This window comes from Podarcis cretensis (assembly GCF_951804945.1).
Source record: "Podarcis cretensis genome assembly, chromosome: 18".
Taxonomy (NCBI): Eukaryota; Metazoa; Chordata; class Lepidosauria; order Squamata; family Lacertidae; genus Podarcis; species Podarcis cretensis.
The window spans coordinates 1,922,566-1,942,237 of NC_137188.1; the positions used below are offsets into that span (position 1 = coordinate 1,922,566).

The window sequence follows — 19,672 nt, forward strand, 5'->3', positions numbered from 1 at the left end:
GAGAATCTCAGGATCATGAATTCGAGTCCCACGTTGGGCAAAAAGATTCCTGCATCGCAGGGGCTTGGACTAGACTCTAGGATAAATGAATGCCATCTGCATGATACAGAATTTGACCACACCTGGATTTCCTACACCCTGGGGATGTTTGGAAGTTAACACTTAGTTAACAACGCTTTTCTATCATTTGCTGTATTTCAGTTTGGCATTGTGTGTGTGTGTGTGTGTGTGTGTGTGTGTAAGTGCTTCAGGCAAGGGGAACATAGCATGAAATGTGGTCCAGCTACCAGCAGAGCAGCAGGGCCACAGGTTTATAACTGGATTCCTCCCCAAACAGTATGGCCTTTCTACATTGAGGACATTGTTCTTCTTGTCCATCCTGACATGTTATGACATAGAATTGTAGGGGGACCCCAGGGTCATCTAGTCCAACCCCCTGCAATGCAGCAATCTCGACTAAAGCATCCCTGACAGATGGCCCTCCAAGCTCTGCTTAAAAACCGCCAAGGAAGGAGAGCTCATCACCTCTTGTGGGAGTCTTCCACTGTCAAACAGCTCTCACTGTCAGAAAGTTCTTCCTGATGTTTAGTTGGAATCTCCTTTCTTGTAACTTGAAGTCATGGGTTCGAGTCCTACCCTCCAGAGCAGGAGAAAACAAGCTTGCTCCATCTTCCATATGATAGCCCTTGAGATGTTTGGAGATGGCTCTCATATCTCCTCCCAGCCTCTTCTTTCCCAGGCTAAACATCCTCAGCTCCTTCAACCATTCTTCATAAGACTTGGTTTCCAGGCCCTTGATCATCTTGGCCTCCCTCCTCTGTACACCTTCCAGCTTGTCAACATCCTCCTTAAATTGTGGTGCCCAGAACTGGACACAGGACTCCAGGTGTGACCTGACCAAGGCAGAAGAGAGTGGGACTAGGACTTCCCTTGATCTGGACACTAGACTTCTGTGGATGCAGCCCAAAATAGCATTAGCTCCCCCCCCCCCTGCTACATCACACTGTTGTTAAGCTTGTGGTCCACTAGGACTCCTAGTTCCTTTTCTCATGTACTACTGAATGCCGGGTGTCCCCCATCTTATATTTGTGCAGCATTTTTTGTGTGTGTGCAGCTCTACACAAATTTTATTTTATTTTTTGTATTTTTGTGTATGCAAACCACTTTGAGATCCTTTAGATAAAGTGGTCTTTAAATTGAAATAATATTATATTTGTTGGCATCCATCTGTTTTGAGAAACATTGGAGTAAACCTCTAGGGGATGAAGTCAAACTGCACTAGCAGCACCGAAGTGACCCCCACAGGGCGCAAGCCTGGGCAGTGTTTCTGAAGGTCCTCGGCTGTCCAGATGACAAGATTCCGGTACTTTCGGATTCGGCGCAACCCAAAATCGCACAACTCAAAGCGTCTGTAACCCGAGGTATGACTGTAGTTTTGAAAACTGTTGATTTCACCTGTCTTTTGATAATTTTTTATTGTCCCTGGCTGTTTTATAAATTTGATTTTATCAGCATTTTCATATATCGTTTTATGTACCTTAAATTGCTTAGAGATGGGTGGTTGTTTCTTTTGATTCAGCAATGTCTCTGAAAATTTTTACACATCACTTGTGGAGACAGGCGAACTAATGCCAGTGTACTGGAAGAAGCAAAGATCGCCCGTGTCAAAGCAATGATTCTTCAACATCAGCTTCGTTGAACTGGCCGTGTTGTGCGGATGCCTGATTATTGTCTTCCAATCTAAATAAAAGGGTAAACTTGCACACTGGCCAGTTTCCGTTTTGACTTGAAATGTTTGCTTCGGTACTCACTGCAACGACACCCGCCTGAGAGAAGACAGGGCTCCACCTGGCGACCACTACTCATAACTCTAGCAAAGGAAGCTAAAATGAGTAGCAGGGATATTCTATCTGCATGAGCCTTTGCAAACTTATTGCTCTCCGGATATTTCAGGCGGCTCTTCCTATCGGCCCCAGCCAGAACAGTTTTGGACTACAACTCCCATCAACCCCCAGTCAGCAAATCTGCTGGATGCTGCCTTCCAAATCACCTGGAAGGCATCTGTAGGCTTATAGATAAACCTGGCACAATAGTTGTCAACAGCTTTGCCACTTGTGCTTCTAATAACTGCTTTAAAATGAAGGGGGGGGGGAATACTGAATAACTCACATTCCCACCCCCATTTCTGGTCAGTTAGCCTACCTCACAGGGTCGTTGTGAGAGAATCAGGAATGCCCCTTCCTAAACAAAAATTGCTCCAAGAAGTGTTAAATGGGGGGGGGGCGGACACACACACACACGCACACACACACGAGTGCACAGCCTTGGGGAAGTTTCGGGAAGCCTGTTTTGTCATTCTGGATGTTCTGTCCGGGATGTATGACAGGAGGGGAAATCCGAGCCAGTGGAGGGGGGGGCTGTTATGGGAATCCGCCCCTTCTTAGGAGAAAAGGCTTCCTGAGATCAGCTGTGAGCCAGGAAGTGAGGGGAAGGCCAGCGGTTGAGACAAAACCACAGAAGAACCTCCTGAAGATAGACGTGGTCGGTAACCAGCCCAGACTCGGAAGGCAAAATCTTTGCTACTGGTGAGTCCCTCCCCCCCTTAAAAATAAAAATAAAAATTTAGGACTCCATTTACTGTTGCCATGACAGCAGCATGCAAAGCAGTGCCTTTAACAAATCATAGCATAAAAGCATCTCTGCCGCAATGAGCCTGCAATGGCATGGCATACCTGTTGCTCTCTCAATGTTCCCAGGGGCCACCCCATCTCCTCCCTTAGTACTGAACTTTGGGGCCCTCGCTAGTCATGGAGAGCTGGGCTAACCTGTCAATTTTGGTTTCTCTCATATTCTTGTTTTTTTCCAGCCTTGAGTTCAGTCCTAGACATCAGTTTACAATTAAAACATCTCTCTCTCTCTCTCTCTCTCTCTCTCTCTCTCAGCTGCCAATTTTAATTGTCTAATTTTAATTATGTTTTTAGTTACTTCTTTTGACTGTTGATAATTTTAATATTTTGTTTTATAATTTTGTAAATCATTTAGAGGTGTTGTGGTTTTTTATTTTAAGAAAAAAATCTAATGGTTTACAAATTTTGTTAAATAAAATAAATGCTAGGTGCCGCTGCCCCCTGCTCATTCTGCTTGCCACCCCTGCCTACCCGCCAACCCCTCCTCCCTTTACACCTCACTCACCTATCCCCTCCAGGCTTGCCCCACACATTGCCTCTTCCCGTCTCAGCTTGCCCCTCCTCTCCCTGATCATCATGACCCCCCTTGCTTTTAAAGGAAGCGGGTGGGCTTCACAGAGCAGTTTCCAAAGCACCTCCCCCCATCAAACAGCTCACCTGGGCCACCTGCCATCATGCTAAAGTTCACCACCTACTGGCAGCCACATGAACTACAGTGTGATGACGGCCTTGCATTTTTATGTATAAAAATAAAGACCATTTGTGCCTGTAAAATCTTTCAGGTGGTCATACTGCTTCACTTGCAATTGGTGCACATCCTCTTGTTTCCTGCTAAAATCTTGTAAGTTTTAATAACACAAATTTTCCTGAGTTGTAGTTTCTTGTCCTACTTTTGTTGCACTATAGTACAAGAGTGCCACTCCAGACGGCAATAATGTGGTAACATTGCAGAACTAATAAACCAGAGTGACCTGTGGATGGTCCAGTGTAAATCTACCATTACTGTAATGCACTCCTACTGCATCAATAACATGCTACAGAATATACCCACCAAAAAACCAGCCGTCTGGAGGGGTCCTTCTTAGTTAAGTTGTAAGCTTGGAAAATACTGCATATTAAGTATTTTACATAAGTTGAGTTTTGATGACTCTTTCACACAGGATTTGAAGCTGCACAAGCACTGAAGGAAGATGCAGCGGATAATACTGACAATCTCATTTCTCCTGTCACCCGGTTTCCCTTCACAAGAGGACATTGTTTGGTTCAACGGATCAAAAGGTATGGCAGGAAGAGAGGCAACTGATGGGAGAGGCTTGGCAGTGTGGCTGCTTTGCTGCTCCAAAGCTGCATGCAAATTCTCCAGAGCTCCATGAGGTCCAGCACCTTGCTTCCTGGAGCAACTCCTGCCATATCATCCAGAGGACCCCTTTCCAACCTTTTAATATTGTGTTGGGTTAAAACTGGTGGGATCCCCCAGTCTTGAAACTCTTACTTAGCAGCCCCTGTGGTCCCCTTTAATTTGTGTTGTGGTTAATCTGGGGGCATCACTGCACATTTCAGTGCATTGTGTAGAATCACAGCAAGTTCACATGGAAAACTTTTATAGGGGATCAGGCATTGGTGTTATTGTCCTGGTTCAAAGGCCATATGAAGGGATATCCTTGATGTTTCCCATGTACACTTAGTACCTGAGCAGCAGGCTGAGCAGACACAGTCTATAGACAGTGCAAGAGGCACTGAAGCAGCTCAGCCCAGCTAACCAAGACCGCTGAGTACAGGGCAGTATAACAACAACAACAACAACAACAACCACCACCACCTCACAGGTTCATTGTGAGAATAGAAGGCTGAGAGGTGATATGAGAGCCACCTTCAAATATCTGAAGAGCTTCATATGGAAGATAAAGAAAGTTTGCTTTCTGCTGCTCCAGAGAGGAGGACCTGAATTAACTGATTCAAATGACAATAAAGGAGATCCCAACTAAACATTAAGATGAGCATTCAGATAGTAAAAGCTGTTGGCCAGTGGAACAGGCTCCCTTGGAAAGTGGTGGCCTCTCCTTCCTTGAAGGTTTGTAAACAGAGGCCAGAGGACCATCTGTCAGGGATTCATTAGCTGTGGTTCCTGCATTGTAAAGGTTTGGACTAGATGACCCTTGGGAGTCCCTCCCAACTCTATAATTCTATGATTGTAAGAAAATAGGAGTTCTTTCTTGTATTCTACTTGTAAGCTCTGGAATAAAAGATAAGTGCTGCAAGCTTATCTCTTCCTCTGATGCAATACCACGCAACTGTTGTATATTATTAATTGTTCCCCCCTTCCATTGTTCTTTTTTGGGGGGTGGGGGGAACACAGGAGTTCCACTAGACCAGCAGTACGCCAGCCTTGGGGCGCCTGAAGTCCTCTTGCATTGCCCCGTCCCTGAAGGCAACTCCACGGTGGGATGGAAAATGAGCAGCACGTTCCGTGGGATTTTGAAGGCAGTGAGAAGAGATGGCAGCCTTGTTTTGCAGAACGCCAGCCTGGCTCAGAATGGGGAATACAGTTGCCATGATCTCGCCACCGGGCGGTTGCTGCGGAGAATTCATCTGAAGCTGGGCTGTGAGTAGAAAAAGACCATTACAGTCCACATTCCTTGTGTCTCAAGTTCTTGATGTTTGGTCTTTTGTGACTCTGCCCCTCTCTGGTTGATTCCCCACCAGAGTCTAACTAAGAGTCTGCCTTTCTGTAATCCAGGATTTCCCAAACTTGGGTCTCCAGCTGTTGTTGGACTCCAATTCCCATTATCCCTAGCTGCAGGACTAGGACGATGGGAACTGTAGTCCAAAAACAGCTGGAGACCCAAGTTTGGGAAACCCTACTTTGAATTGGTTGGAAGAGGAATCAAAATTCAGCGTAGCACTTAATTGCATGCTATCGTGCAATGCCTTTCCCATGACCAAGGTTCTTCTATAGTATTTTCTTAGAAAGAGGTCCTGCTCACCAAAGGCCCCTGCAAAGTTTATTAGAAGCTTGCTCCTTGGGTCTTCTTCATCTTAAGGCATTGGCTGCCCCTTAATTTGGTCTGGTCTTGGTCTGTGGGAGGTGACTTAAATCACTAAGCTTCTTTCAATTTCTAAAAATTGGAATAGAGGGGGGATTGGCGGGGGGGGGTGGGTTGGTAAATTAAGAAACAAGTACCTGTAATCTGCCACTTGGGGTGCTGATGGCAAGAAAATGGGAACAGAATAAGTAAAGGCATAAAAGGTAAAGGTACCCCTGCCCGTACGGGCCAGTCTTGACAGACTCTGGGGTTGTGCGCCCATCTCACTTAAGAGGCCAGGGGCCAGCGCTGTCCGGAGACACTTCCGGGTCACGTGGCCAGCGTGACATCGCTGCTCTGGCGAGCCAGAGCCGCACACGGAAACGCCGTTTACCTTCCCGCTGGTAAGCGGTCCCTATTTATCTACTTGCACCCGGAGGTTCTTTCGAACTGCTAGGTTGGCAGGCGCTGGGACCGAGCAGCGGGAGCGCACCCCGCCGCAGGGATTCGAACCGCCGACCTTTCGATCGGCAAGTCCTAGGCACTGAGGCTTTAACCCACAGCGCCACCTGCGTCCCAATTAAAGGCATAGTAGGGTTTAAAAGTTATAACGTCCACAGGAATTTACCCTTAGCCATGGCAACATCCTAATGATTTGGTTTTCGTTTCAATTTACCATATACCATAATTGGCAGGGAAGGTAAATGTCACAGAAGTCCCCATTATTAAAAAAAGAGGGTTTCATACTTATGAATATCCTATTGCATCAGCTGGGCAGCAATTTTTCTTTTCAGTTTCCCAGTCTCAAACTCAACAAAGTTGCCAACTGACACCAGTACCTCAATTGCTGTTTTTGCACTTTCTTTTGAGATAATCACACTTCCCACAATGGCATTATTCCCTGTGTTTGTGGTGTTTATTGTGTTAAAAATCCATTTACACTTTGTTCAAGACTGCTTTCAACCATTTTCAGGGTGGCTTATAATGCCTGTTTAGTTCTTTTGCATATTTCTTGTAGAATTGCTGTCCAAAAGGGTTGGATCAAAGTCCCACTACATGTGGAGGGAGGTGCCTGTAGAGCTGCAGCCTCTCCAGCCCAATTAAAAAATTGAAAGAAGCTTAGTGATTTAAGTCACCTCCCACAGACCAAGACCAGAGGTTCCTGCTTGTGTCAGCACTAATTTCTGTGGTGTTAGGTACCATCTATAAGTAAGTTCCCTTCTTTTAGCTAAGATGGCTTTCAATGGAGGTTTAGACCACATTTTAGTCTATTGGGTAGGGTTTATTTCATAGCCTATGTCGTGCTCCTATTGTTTTTTGATTGTGTTGAGGGATTCTGGAGAAGTATCTTGTATATTGTGGATACCATCTTCTAGCCGTGTCCCTCTGCTGTCAGGCGAAGGTTTTCAAATGTGGTCAAGGGCCTAGTGGCTACTGATTTTACTGCTGGATTAAGAAGGTGTGGTGTGTTAGCCAAGGTATTTGGGTGTCCCCTAGTTTTGTCTTTGTGGTGTTGGTGAACAAAAATTATTCTTGAAGAACATCTTAGCTGAATATGAAAATGAAAAATGTGTTTGTTGGTTGACATTTTCATGGAATTACTCGAATGTAACTGTCTCCCCACCAGATAGTAAAGTGGAGAGAGAGCAATGACCAAAATGGGTCATGTGACTCATTGACTGGGTAAACACCATGCATTTAATGCATAATTTTCCACCTACAGAATCCTGGGAACTGTCAGGGACTGGTGCAGTGGCAGATCCTCCTTCCCCCGGGACTAGACATAATTAAGAACATTGTCCTTAGCAGCCACCATAGGCAGCTGGAGGGGTCTGATTGCTAGGAAGCAGCTAGAATTGGCAGTATTACATGTGCCACATAAAACCCATTCTACACATGTAAGAAATCAATATTTTAGTGTGGCAGCACCTACACTTTGGAACTCCCTGTCTCTAGATATCAAGAAGGCGCCTTCACTGTATTATTTTGGTGCCTGCTAAAAGCGTTCCTTTAGACAAGCCTACCCAGATGCTTAGAAAGTCAAGCACATATGTGGCAATGCTGTAATATTCAATAAAAGGGACTCCCCGAGACATGCTCGAGAGATGCCTCCCATATGACACTTGTCATTCGTCTGTCGTTTATTTCAACCCTAACTGGATCCCCTCCCCCCAGTTTTATTGATTTATTATTGATGGTGTTTCCTGCTTGGCAGGGGGTTGGACTCGATGGCCCTTGTGGTCTCTTCCAATTCTATGATTCTATGATCTTTTTTTTTGTAAACCTCCTTGAGGGGTTTTTTTTTATACTATCAAGCAATGCATAAATTTTATGAAATAATTAATTAAGCCACCTTTTCTGCTCCTCCCCTTTCCTCCAGACCCACCTGATAAGCCTTTAGTATGGTGCTGGTCCACCACCTACCCAGCCATCAATTGCTCCTGGAGGTTGGAGACAAAGACACACCTGCCTACTTTTTTTTCCTCCACGTACAGGTAAAAAGGAGAAACTCCCTCTTATTGGTATCATAGATACAGCTGTGGCAATTCGGCTTCTCTCTTCACAGAAACGGAGGAAACAATATTTATCAAATTAAAGTGAAGCTTTCAGAAGGGCTGCAGGGCTACCCATGGTGCTCATAAACCAACTTGTTTCCTTAGTAGGTGTCATGGACTGGTTGGACACAGGGATGGTGGGAGGAACCAGCTAGAAACCCCAAGGGAAGAAGGCTCAGAGCCCAGGGACTGCAGGTGGGACTACAATGAGTGGCCAGAGGAGGAAGAGGGGGCAGACTGAGAAAAGGCATCAGAAGCTGAGGAGGCAACAGGTTTTAGTGAGCAGGGAGAGTCTGTGGCAGAGAGAAGTCCAGAATCAGAGGCAGAAGAGGAATCTGGAGAGGAGGAGACTTAGGCAGCTGTGGGGAGCCAGGGACCTATAGTCTCAGCAACTGATCCATAGGGCAAGAATTGCTGTGCTCATGAGGCCTGACACTCCTGTGCAGCTCCTGTTTTGCGAATATAGAGTTAACTCCAGCTCGCTTGGGGTGATTCGCTGCTGGTTTGCTCTTGTCACTAGGTGGCCTGGGCAGCCCATGCTAATCTCTGACTTCTTTGCAATCCAGGCTTGGCATGGGAGGGGAAGTAAAGGAGTGTGTCCAAGCTACCACAGTGGCCAACAGCTGCTCCATTGACAATGTCCAGATGTTCTCCATCAATCCCTATGTGCTGAATGTAACAGCGGTGAACCCCCTGGGGGCAGCAATGACCCACTACTACTTCTTCCAGAATGAGATCCGTAAGTTTTCATAGAATCACGATACACGATTTCCTGCAACTTTTCTAACGGAAGGAAACAGGATTCATGCTGACGGCAGTAACATGCTGTTGCTCTTTAGACATTGCTGGACTACAGCTTCCATCATCACTGACCATTGGTCATGATGGCTGGGGCTGATGAGTCACTAGCCAATACCTGGCCACACTAGCTAGCCCAAAGAAGGATCCCTGGTCCTCTGGTGGAGGCAGATGAGCAAGAGTCTTCCACTGCTTCGTTGGGGCAAAAGTCTTTACAGTGCAGAGATAGGGAACTTGTCCATCACTGGGGGATTTAAAAGGTTTTAAACCACAAGGGTGACAGAAACAGGTTTGTAGGTTCAGAGTTTTGAGGGCACATTGTGTTATTCAGAGTGGCTTTTACAGGGCTGGCAGGATTGACTCCAAATGTTGTCCACATTAACACCACACATTTATAGCGCTTTAAACAAGCATGGCTTCCCCCAAAGAATCCTGGGTAATGCAGTTTGTAAAGGGTGCTGAGAGTTATAAGGAGGGCTCTATCCCCCTCACCAAGCTACAATTCCCAGAGTTCCTCGGGAAGGATTGTTAAACCTCTCTGGAAACTGTAGTTCCATGAGGGGACTAGTGGGGTCTCCTAACAATCCTCAGCACCCTTAACAAACTACAGTTCCCAGGATTCTTTGGGATCCATAACCATTTAGTGCCTAGTGTGAAGGTGGCACCGTAGGCCACACATGCTTCTTCCATCTCTCCACTTGCTTGCTTTGTATTATTTTCTCTGCACTGCCTTTGTCTTAGTCAAGCCTGACCCTCCAGAAGACTTGACCGTCTCCCAGATCCCGGGCCAGAGGAAGAAGATACTTTTGGTGTGGAAGCCCCCCAGCTCCTGGAAATTCCCAGAATACTTCCCCCTCAAATACTTGATCCGTTACTCAAGGGATGGAACCAACACCAGCAAAATGGTGAGAGAGAGCACCATAAATAAGTCAGGGCTCTGTAGCTTTAGGACAAAATTGCTGCGCTTCCTATATTTGACCGTTGTGCTTCTTCTTGCAGCCCTTCCTTTAATGCTTTGGTGCACAGGCTGCTGGCTTATTGGAGATAATAGAAATAGTAGTAGTAGCAGCAGTGTAGCACATGGTCAGGCCAGTCAAATGACCAGCAAGAAAGCTTTAATTGTTTGCCGGCAGCAAGCAATGGCACCGAGGAATAAGTTCCAAAGTCCGGCCCCTCCCAACAGGGGAGGCTTCCCTTTAGACAGTCTTGAATCAGGTCTTTATCCAATCAAAAGTTACAGCATTGCACATACTCTGATAGATACATTAGGTTCCGCCTGGAGACAGGGCATGAGGAGTTGGACATGACTCTTCCATGTACTCATTTGGTAATCCTTATCAGCCTATCTCTGTGTGTCTCTGGGTCGTGGGTGTCTGAGTGTATTTATTGGATATGGGGACCTGGCCGAGAGCAACAAAATGGCTTCCTTGCTTAATATTTTAACTCTCAAAATGGCTTCCCTGAGCACGTTGCCACAGTACAGTGGTACCTCTGGTTATGTACTTAATTCGTTCCAGAGGTCCGTACTTAACCTGCAACTGTTCTTAACCTGAAGCACCACTTTAGCTAATGGGGCCTCCCGCTGCCGCCGCTCCACCGGAGCACGATTTCTGTTCTCATCCTGAAGCAAAGTTTTTAACCTGAAGCACTATTTCTGGGTTAGCGGAGTCTGTAACCTGAAGTATATGTAACCCCAGGTACCACTGTAGTAGTCGTAGTAGCAGCAGCAGCAATTTATTTTTGTACCCCAGCCACTCTAGGCGGTTTCCAATGTAATATCATGGCCCACTTGGATACTGAAGGGGTCAATACGAGTCAGACTATCAGCTAAGCATGGCTGTAAGTCTGAAACATGATTGCGAGCAGGACCTGTAAGAAATTGTGCTGTGAATTTTAGGGGGAGGGGGGTCCAAAAACTGTGATACCTTGGTTCCCAAACTTAATCCATTCTGGAAGTCCGTTCCAAAACCAAGACATGCTTTCCCATAGAAAGTAATATAAAATGGATTAATTTGTTCCAGACTTTTAAAAACAACCACTAAACAGCAATTTAACATGAATTTTACTATCTAATGAGACCACAGATCCATAAAAGGAAAGCAATAAACAATGTACTGCAGTCACACGATCAATCCATCAGTTCCACACAGTCACAAAAACAAAACAAAAAAGCCACAAAAACAAAAACGCAAAATAAATAGCAAAAACAGACAGACTTCAGTGTAACACTCAAAATGGAAGTGTGTCACTCAAAACGGAAGCGTAACACTCAAAACGGAGCATGCTCAGCTTCCAAAGTACTTACGGTACTTCCAGGTTTGCAGTGTTTGGGTTCCAAGTTGTTTGAGTGCCAAGGTGTTTGAGAACCAAAGTACCACTGTAGAAGGGTATAATTAATATAATATAATTGAGGCATCTAATCATAAGCCTGCATTTTTATCAAAGCTTATATTTTTGATTAAGGCCTGTATATTAAGATGAGCTTAAAGATTTTCAAATGTTTCATGCCAGGCAGAAGACCAGCTGCCTAAGAACCTTGGCAATGTTTATTCTCCTGGACAAGGGGGGCCCCTGATTTATAGCAGAAAACAATTCTCAAAGTCGTAAAAAGGGAATTACAGGCTGAGAGCGAGGACACTGACCTTGCATGTTGCAAAGTACAATTAAGCTGTAAGAGTGGTTAAATTAAGAGTTGGTAAATAGTAAAATAAAACCATGTGCCTCCCATTAAACTTGAGCCATATTTTCCTAAGGTTAAAAGGCCAAGAGCATCTGGCTGGCAGAAAGGAAGAGAGTATTTTGGGAAGTCTTTTTCTAAAGTTGTTTCTTTCTTAAACTGAGATCCTTTTAAGATTTCCTTTTAAAAGGTTATTTATGTTATGTATTAAATATATTGGCTTAAATGTAATTATGCAAAGGATTTAGAAACTAAGAAATGTTAAATCCTTATGCTAGATTCTTATTTCATATAGTTGAAAGAGATCACAGGGGCCATCAGCCCAGCCCCCCTGCCAAGCAGGAAACATCATTAGAGCACACATATGGTTGTCAGGCCTTTGTTTAAAGACCTCCAAAAGAAGGAGATCTTTCAATGATGATGTGAACTCAAGATCCTTGACATCTGTTTAAGATAAAAATTTAAGATTAACCATTTGTTTTGAAGGGCAATAGGGCAAGGAGGGCAAGAGGTGAGCTGGTAATTAAGGTTCCTTGTTGAGACACATGTAAGATATATTACTACTTATTTGTCATTTATAGATAGAAGAATATATAGCTTTTTGTTTCCCATAAAAGGGCAAAAGGAAATGGGTGTATCTTTTGTGATTGGTTCTAGCAAACAGCCAATAGGAATTTCAACCAGGCTGATTGGACAGAGGCAGCCACAGGAGGAGCAAGGGGGCTGGATTAAGGAAATATAAGTGCTGGCCAGAATGGCAGGAGGGCAGGCCAGAGCTTGGTAACCATATACCACTGTGCCTCTCATTTATTTGTCTGACAAATAAATTATTATTTTAATTTCTCTATTGCTGCGTTGAATATTTCATTCCAGCTAAGCGTTAACCACAAGCAGGGTGCTACATAATTAAGCAGGGCATGGAGTGAGTGGGCAGAGAAAGCTTTTTCTCTCACTCTCTTGACACTAGAACTCGGGGACCTCCGATGAAAGTGAATGTGGAAAGATTTTGGATAAAAGAAGCCCCTTCTCCACACCTTCCCACAGGAAGCAGCGCTGGGCACCAACTTGGTTGCCTTTAAAGTTGCTTCAGGTCTCTGCCCTCGCATTTTATCTTCACAGCAAACTTTGAGGTAGATAAGGCAGAGATACTGTGATAGGAATTTTGAGGTTTTAGATATATGTTAAGTGTTCATAAGTGTTACCAACCAAGCACGTATATAGATCCGCACAGGAAGACCGACCTGAAACCATTTTTGATTCCCAAACTGACCAAATGTTTTCTCTGCAAGGTCAAAGGAAAATAGAAAAGCCTCCCCATTGTCTTTTCCTTCACAAATCCAGTCTTAAGGGTACATTTAAGATATGAATAGGGTGTGAGCCTGTGACGTGGCTCAGGAACTAAGTATTTATCATTACAAACAACTGGCCAGGCTCCCCAGGCAATCCAATCAAGTGACCATTAAACAGTTAACCTGGCAGACAGGAGGTTAAACAAAGCACTCAGATTTCTGCTGTAGACCGCCCTTTCTGTGATGTAGGTATGCTGTATCTGGGGGTGGCCTTGGACTCCAGGGAGGGAATTTAAAATGTCTATACAGTGGTGCCCCGCAAGACGAATGCATCGCAAGACGAAAAACCCGCTAGACGAAAGGGTTTTCTGTTTTTCGAGGCGCTTTGCAAGACGAATTTCCCTATGGGCTTGCTTCGTAAGACGAAAACGTCTTGCGAGTCTTGCGAGTTTTTTCACTCCGCCCCTTTTTCTAAGCCGCTAATAGCGCTAATCCGCTAAGCCGCTAATAGGGTTGCTTCGCAAGACGAAAAAACCGCAAGACGAAGAGACTCGCGGAACGGATTCTTTTTGTCTTGCGAGGCACCGCTGTATAAGGACAGGCACACTTTTGTTCTGAGTTCCTCCTTCCTCCTGCATGTGGTGAGTGAGGACCCTGTTGCAACATATCAATAAAGATCAGGCTTACTAGCTGCATTGCTTCTCAATATTCTCTGGTTGGCCTCTGTTATTTTCTCCTACCAATAGGGAACCTACGTAAGGACTCTATATGGGCTCTTGGATACCCCATAAGGGAAAAAAGGGCAGATTTTTCTTTACAACAATACTGGAACTGGCTGAAGCATCGTGTTAGAGGGGGGATTTGAACCCATCTCCCCACTTCCAGTCAGTAGCCACTAGACTGGGCCACACTGGCTTCCTTTTTCTTCAGAGTGGCATGGTGGGTGTCAGGTTTTTGAGAAATGAAATTACAGCTGTGGTCTTTTGTCTCTCGCAGACAAGGCCCACCGAGCAGACATCCTTTGTGTTGACTGGGATCCGCCCTGGGGTGACGTACCATGCCCAGGTGGCAGCGAAGGACTTCCTCGATCACGGCGAGTACAGTCCCTGGAGTCCGGCAGCCTCAGGGGCAGCCTGGATGCCAGAGTGATGCGCTTGAAGAGCATCTGCAGTTCCTGTGGATTTCGGATGTGCCCCCACTTCCCAGGGATGGCCAAGAGTTCTTCATCACCTTTTGCAATTCTGGAGTTCACACAGAGCCTGAAGTCTAATTTCTATTTGCATGGGGAAATTTCAGCTCCTTTTCCTCCTTTTCCTTTACTAGGAACTAATCTGACTCCCCTTTTTCTTCTATAAATGTGTCAAATGTATACTCTCATTGCACTCTCAGTTGTTTCCCGGTTTCCCCCTCCCCTCTGTATTTTCAGTTTATTTTTCTATTTGCATTTCTTACATTCATTATTCTCCCTGCATTTTGGTATGTGCTTGTGCCAATAAACATTCTGTATAAAAAATGACAACAACAACAGTTTCTTGTTGAAAAAGAAAAAGCCTAGTTTCTTTCACACACCCTCCCCAAAAGATCATAGACCACCAATCCGGAAGTTTCTGACAAGGGCTTTTTGAGAAAGCACTATCTATATCACACTGCAACCAATGGCAGTATTCAAATTTATCTTAAAAGGAATTAATAACATCTCATTACTCAAAAGGCTCATATCAGCCAATCTTTTTATATAATGTTACTGTTGGAAAACAAGAGCAAGAACATAATAAAAGCCCCCTGAATCAGGCCAGTGACCCAACTAGTCCAGCATCCTGTTCTCACAGGGGCCCACCAGATGTCCTTGTAAGCAGGACATCAGATTATTATATTATATTATATTATATTATATTAGTCCAATCACTGCATTAGTATAGGATACTTCAGTTATTTCTGTTTACATTTTATGAAAATATGCATTTTAACAGTATTGCACATTTATTCTTATATTAACAATGCACTTAAAATTACTACTTAAAGCAGTGAATACATAATTAAGCATAATTAAGCATAATTAATTTCACACAGTTAAGCAGTATGAAAATGTGTAAACATTTGTTCTTAAAAACAATTGTTAACAATGCCTAATATCTTTCCTATTGTGATTAGTGTTACCTTTATTGCTACTAATACCAGTGGCTTACAAGATCAATCCCTATTCTGGGGTCTGGAAACGAAGCCTTATGAAGAATGGTTGAGGGAGCTGGGTTTGTTTAGCCTGGAGAAACTGAGAGCAAACAGGAGCTGTTTGAGAGTGGAGAATGGACTAGCTAGGAAGGTGGCGGCCTCTCCTTCCTTGGAGCTTTTTAAGCAGAGGTTGGATGGCCATCTGTTATGAATGAACTAGCTGAGATTCCTCATTGCAGGGGGTTGGGCTAGATGACCCTTGGGTCCCTTCCAACTCTATGATTCTATAGGTACCAGTGATAAGACAGTCCACAAAAGGAAAAGGGGCTGGAATGGAAGAGGGAGGGGAAAGAAAACTCCTGGCACTCATTCTTTCTTGCTACAGAACTAAAAGATTTCCCAAGATCAGAGCAGGCAGAACACTTCTTCTTGCTTCATTAACAAATTACAAAGCACTGGACGAAAAAAACAGAAACAATGATAGACGCACATAATAAACTATTTCCAGGCCCATTTCTCTCCACATCCTTCAACTTGAGGTTTGGATAGAAAGAGCTGAGGACTGGAGTTGAACTCCACAGCAAGAACATCTCCAGGAGAGAGCTGCATGTTCTGTCAACAAGTCTCTTTGAAAATCATCCACCTGGGAAGGGAGCCAACCTAGGCGAAACCCCAACCCTAACACACGGCCCAGGCTTCTCGCATTGGTGTGGGTAACCAGAGGTTCAATTTCACTCCATTGTGAGATAAATAATTTATGTTGCTTTTTTAGTGCCTTTTTAGAACAAATGTTGCTCTTATTAATTGCTTTTTTTTATAAAAGTCATAAGGCCATAAGGTTATAATGGTTGGGAGATTTTTATCTGGGGCTGTTCTAATATTGTAAAAATGGAAAGGAAGAAGCAATTTGTTAGAAAATGTAAAGGCAATAGTAAGGTAAGAATTGCAGGAGAAATAATTAAGACGAAAGGCTATCAGAGATGCTGAAGGAAGTCCAAATAAGGATATATGTATAATAATTTGTGTGGTATATCTTAAATTTTTTGTATGCTAAAATTAATAAAAAATATTACCCCCCCCAAAAAAAAACCATGGAGGACGTGGACCCAGAGGGGAAGTATGTTCAGCTGAAGAACCGCTCTGACAAGGTAGGCTGCAGGAAGAGACGTCTTGGCTCAGAAGCACTGTTGGGGCCTTCAGGCTTCCCTCCTTGACTGGCCTGGCCCTGGGGCTGGTTTTGCTGCTCCCTGAGTCCCGCTGCTTCTTCTTCAGGATCAATCTCTTGGGAACTGGAGGCTGAAGAAAAAGATTGGCGAGGGAGAAGAGGTGGCTTACAAATTTACCCCAAAATATGTCCTCCGGGCTGGGCAGGCGGTCACAGTAAGTCATGGCTCTTTCCTCGGGAGAAAAGGCCTCCTCATTGGAAGGGAGGGTATTGGTTGCCCAGTATCCAGAGACCTGATCACGCTCTGCCCACCTTCCGTGCCCGACGCAGAACCTCCTTGGTTCTGCAGCCTGTGGAGAAAAGGCTCCCTGCAGGAAGCCCAGATGCCTCTGCCACTTGGAGGGCTGGCCATTGGGGTCAGCTTGGATTGCTGCTCCCTCTGGCATGGTGAAGGATCAAGGGTGCCCTGCCTGTGAATGAGGGAGTCTCTTTCTTGCTAGATCTGGGCAGCTGATGCTGGGGTGGCCCACAGCCCACCTTCTGTCCTTGTGTGGAAGCACCAGACCAGTTGGGGCACCGGGACCAGTGTCTGCACCTACCTGGTGAACTCTGATGGAGAGGTAGGTCCTCCGAAGGGGTGGGGGGTGGAGGTGCTGGAGAAGCCAAATAGTGAAGAAAAGGTTGCCTTGCTTTTGATGCAAGGACATGACAAAGAAGCCGCCTTTGAGCATTCACTGAGCACCTGCTACACTCAACATGAGCTGTGTTTCTCCTACTTCTTCTCAGGAAGTTGCTGTGAGGAGTTTGACTCAGTCGTCTGCTGTGCTGCAGAACAACGGGGAGGAAGATGAGGAGGCAGAGTTTAGGGAGGAAGACCTCTTTCACCAGCAGGTAGCTGGAAGAAAAAACACTTCCACCCACCCACCAAGGGTTGAATTGATTGGGGCCTGACTGCAGCCATGGTTTGGGGGTGGTTCCAAGGAGACAACGGGGTACCTTGGTCTCTCTCAAGGGGCAGCTGCGCTCTCTCTCTCTCTCTCTCTCTCTCACACACACACACACACACACACACACACACACACAGCGAGGCTGAGCAGCTTAGGCCCAGCCTTTTAGTTATCAAAGGTAACTAAAGGAGTTGGGAGTTGACTCTGCTCAAGAAGGGAAAGTGAAGAAATTAGCCAAGTCAGGAGTCTCTTCCTCCCTGGGGTGGCAGAGGGAGTGTTCCTGGGTCCTGACTCACTTTGAAAAGGGGAGGACTTGTGAGGGTAGATTCTTGGAGGGAGGGACTCCCAGCTGCTCATCTCTGCTGTGGGTGGTGCCCAGGAGCTGCTCTTCTTTCCTTCCTGCACCCAACTGGCTGTGGCACACACACCCTGCCTCTCTCTAGGGTGGTCGGTCCCCAAGTGGTAGAAGCTGCTAAGAGGACAGCTAGGCTGAGCTCTATCCAAGTTGCCTCTCTGATCTTTAGCCAGGGCAGGAGAGAGGGTTCTGCCAGGGCCACCTGGGGAGCTTCCTGATGCCCCTCCTTCCTTCTCTATCTCCAGGGGGATCCCAGGACCACCTCCAGGGGCTGCACCGTCATGTGAGAGGAAGGGAAACCGACTGCTCATCTTCTTCCCTTTTTTTGCTCTGCCCAGGGACTCTGCCCAGAGTCACTGAAACTATTTTTATACATTGCATATGATCACTCCTTTTTTTTTTCTTTCTTTCTTGGAGATGGTTCCTTAGTAAACTTCTTAAAGAGAGAACTTGAATCAGCCAGAACTGCCACCATCTTTTGAAGATTTGCTTTCCCTTTGCAATGCCTATGGTCTACTTTGTTGTCTTACTTGCAAGCCAAAGAGTGATGCAGCTCCAGGAGTTTCCAGGGAAGAGAAAGCATGGCTGAAGTTGTCACTCTGGAGTGGACAGTCTGCTTCTGTGGCCCTCCTGTTCTTGTACTGGGGGAGGTGGTCAAGCGGTGACCCTGGGTGTAAGCCTGCCTGTGCCCTCAGGGGCAACCCCAGTGGTTGTGCAGATAAAACCAGGTGGAAAATGTGAGGATTAATGATATTTTCATGCCATTGACCCTAGGTGTGCCTCAGAAGGCCTGGAGCTCCTAGGACAGAATGACTCTTGAAACAGTTTGGGCAGCTCTGTGGAGCATGGAGGTCTCAGAAGCTGAGATGAAGTGAGAAGCACTGATTCAAGGCAAGGCTTGTTTGAAGTCATTGCAGAACTTCCTCTGCCTAAGTTCTGCTGCCATGCTTTCAAGCAGGGAACAATCCTAACCATGTCTACTCAGAAGTAGGTCTTGTTGATTTCAGTGGGGCTTACTCCCCAAGTGAGGTTAAGATTGCTGCTTCCTTGCGGAATGACCCTAGAAACAGGGTTGTATCAAATCAAGTCAAAGGCCCACTGAATCCAATGGATGCAACTCACTTGAAGGCCTAATCTAAATAAAAATAAAACAGAAAGGGAAAAGAAATCCAACGGGCGGCCAGGCGGGTCGCGACAGCCCAGCGGTGGGGGCGAGAAGAGCTTGTTTATACAGAATACCTTGTTTATACAGAATGTGCACATTTTTTAATATGTATGACTGCATGTACAATACAGCAATGTATCACATAATCACCTCCGTCTCCTGTTTGTTTTATGCTTTGGTGCCTCTTCTCAGTTATATGATGATGAGAACAGAATCCTTTGCACAATCTGAGCCCCTTTGTGGAAGTGGGAGTCTCTCTCAGTCAGCCATGTGGGCTTGTATAAGCTGTGCTGGCTGAGAGATCTAAACGCTATTTATTATTTAGGCAGATTCACAGCACCTGAGCCGGGCCTTCCTCTGCTAGCACGTTCTACAAAAAGAATACCAGCCACCGCCAAGCACACAGGCTGTGTGTTTTTGCATGTCTATGTGAAAGGATCAGACCCTGCCTATGGGGTGGGTGGGTGTGGAGAGGAGAGAAGGAAGGAGGTGGGTTCCTGATGCAATTCCCTGCTACAGACATTCCTGTGAATACCCCCTGGCACCCCCCTTTGGATGCCACTTCTCTCTCACGCTCACACACACGCGCACACACACACACACAACCTTTGCTGAATGGCAGTGGATCTGGAGCATCCATGCCTTCTGTGTGAGGCAAGGGCACCATCCCGAGGATGACGAGGGAAGCCAGCAGAGTCAGGGCACCTTACAAATGTCTTATGTAGGAACATCAGAGGCCTGGAGTCCAATGCCAACTTGCCCTATGTGTGTCTGAGGAAGTGGGCTCTGGCCCATGAAAGCTTCTGCCTTGATAAATTGCCTCTTTAAAATAATAATAATAA

At 45.6% G+C, this 19,672-nt stretch overlaps 3 protein-coding genes across 5 annotated transcripts in view; 2 read left to right on the top strand and 1 right to left on the bottom strand.

Annotated features, from left to right (window-relative positions):
• The first annotated feature begins 1,136 nt into the window (after positions 1-1,136).
• LOC307207127 (interleukin-27 subunit beta-like) lies at positions 1,137-14,554 on the top strand. Of its 3 annotated transcripts, XM_079960877.1 has the most exons (7): positions 2,389-2,585; positions 3,848-3,965; positions 5,044-5,289; positions 8,091-8,205; positions 8,832-9,004; positions 9,805-9,968; positions 14,026-14,314. In XM_079960877.1, the coding sequence occupies exons 2-7, from the start codon at positions 3,878-3,880 to the stop codon at positions 14,176-14,178; spliced, it is 939 nt and encodes a 312-aa protein (XP_079817003.1). In that variant the 5' UTR covers positions 2,389-2,585; positions 3,848-3,877; the 3' UTR covers positions 14,179-14,314. The 3 variants fall into 3 exon arrangements, with proteins under 3 accessions (XP_079817002.1, XP_079817001.1, XP_079817003.1); XM_079960876.1 differs by lacking the exons at positions 2,389-2,585; positions 9,805-9,968 and adding an exon at positions 1,137-1,421 and having other exon boundaries at positions 14,026-14,554; XM_079960875.1 differs by lacking the exon at positions 9,805-9,968 and having other exon boundaries at positions 2,365-2,585; positions 14,026-14,554.
• S1PR4 (sphingosine-1-phosphate receptor 4) overlaps positions 7,903-19,672 on the bottom strand; it is a 147,492-nt gene continuing 135,722 nt past the window's right edge. Inside the window, exon 3 of the transcript XR_013834566.1 lies at positions 7,903-7,978. The gene's annotated coding sequence lies outside the window, so the exon portion shown is untranslated. The remainder of the gene's footprint in view (positions 7,979-19,672) is intronic.
• LOC307207333 (lamin-B2-like) lies at positions 16,272-18,751 on the top strand. The gene is made up of 5 exons (XM_079961103.1): positions 16,272-16,346; positions 16,471-16,578; positions 16,864-16,983; positions 17,150-17,254; positions 17,911-18,751. Exons 1-5 carry the CDS (start codon positions 16,290-16,292, stop codon positions 17,950-17,952), a joined length of 432 nt encoding a protein of 143 aa, XP_079817229.1. The 5' UTR covers positions 16,272-16,289; the 3' UTR covers positions 17,953-18,751.

Bases quoted from the DNA above. Each gene is read 5' to 3' on its own strand.
- LOC307207333 (XM_079961103.1), top strand. From the start codon at position 16,290: ATGGAGGACGTGGACCCAGAGGGGAAGTATGTTCAGCTGAAGAACCGC. The intron at 16,579-16,863 runs GTAAGTCATGGC...CTTTCTTGCTAG, and splicing joins GGGCTGGGCAGGCGGTCACA to ATCTGGGCAGCTGATGCTGG. The intron at 17,255-17,910 runs GTAGCTGGAAGA...CTCTATCTCCAG, and splicing joins AAGACCTCTTTCACCAGCAG to GGGGATCCCAGGACCACCTC.
- LOC307207127 (XM_079960876.1), top strand. From the start codon at position 3,878: ATGCAGCGGATAATACTGACAATCTCATTTCTCCTGTCACCCGGTTTC. The intron at 5,290-8,090 runs GTGAGTAGAAAA...CCTTTCCTCCAG, and splicing joins AATTCATCTGAAGCTGGGCT to ACCCACCTGATAAGCCTTTA. The intron at 8,206-8,831 runs GTAAAAAGGAGA...TTTGCAATCCAG, and splicing joins TTTTTTTCCTCCACGTACAG to GCTTGGCATGGGAGGGGAAG.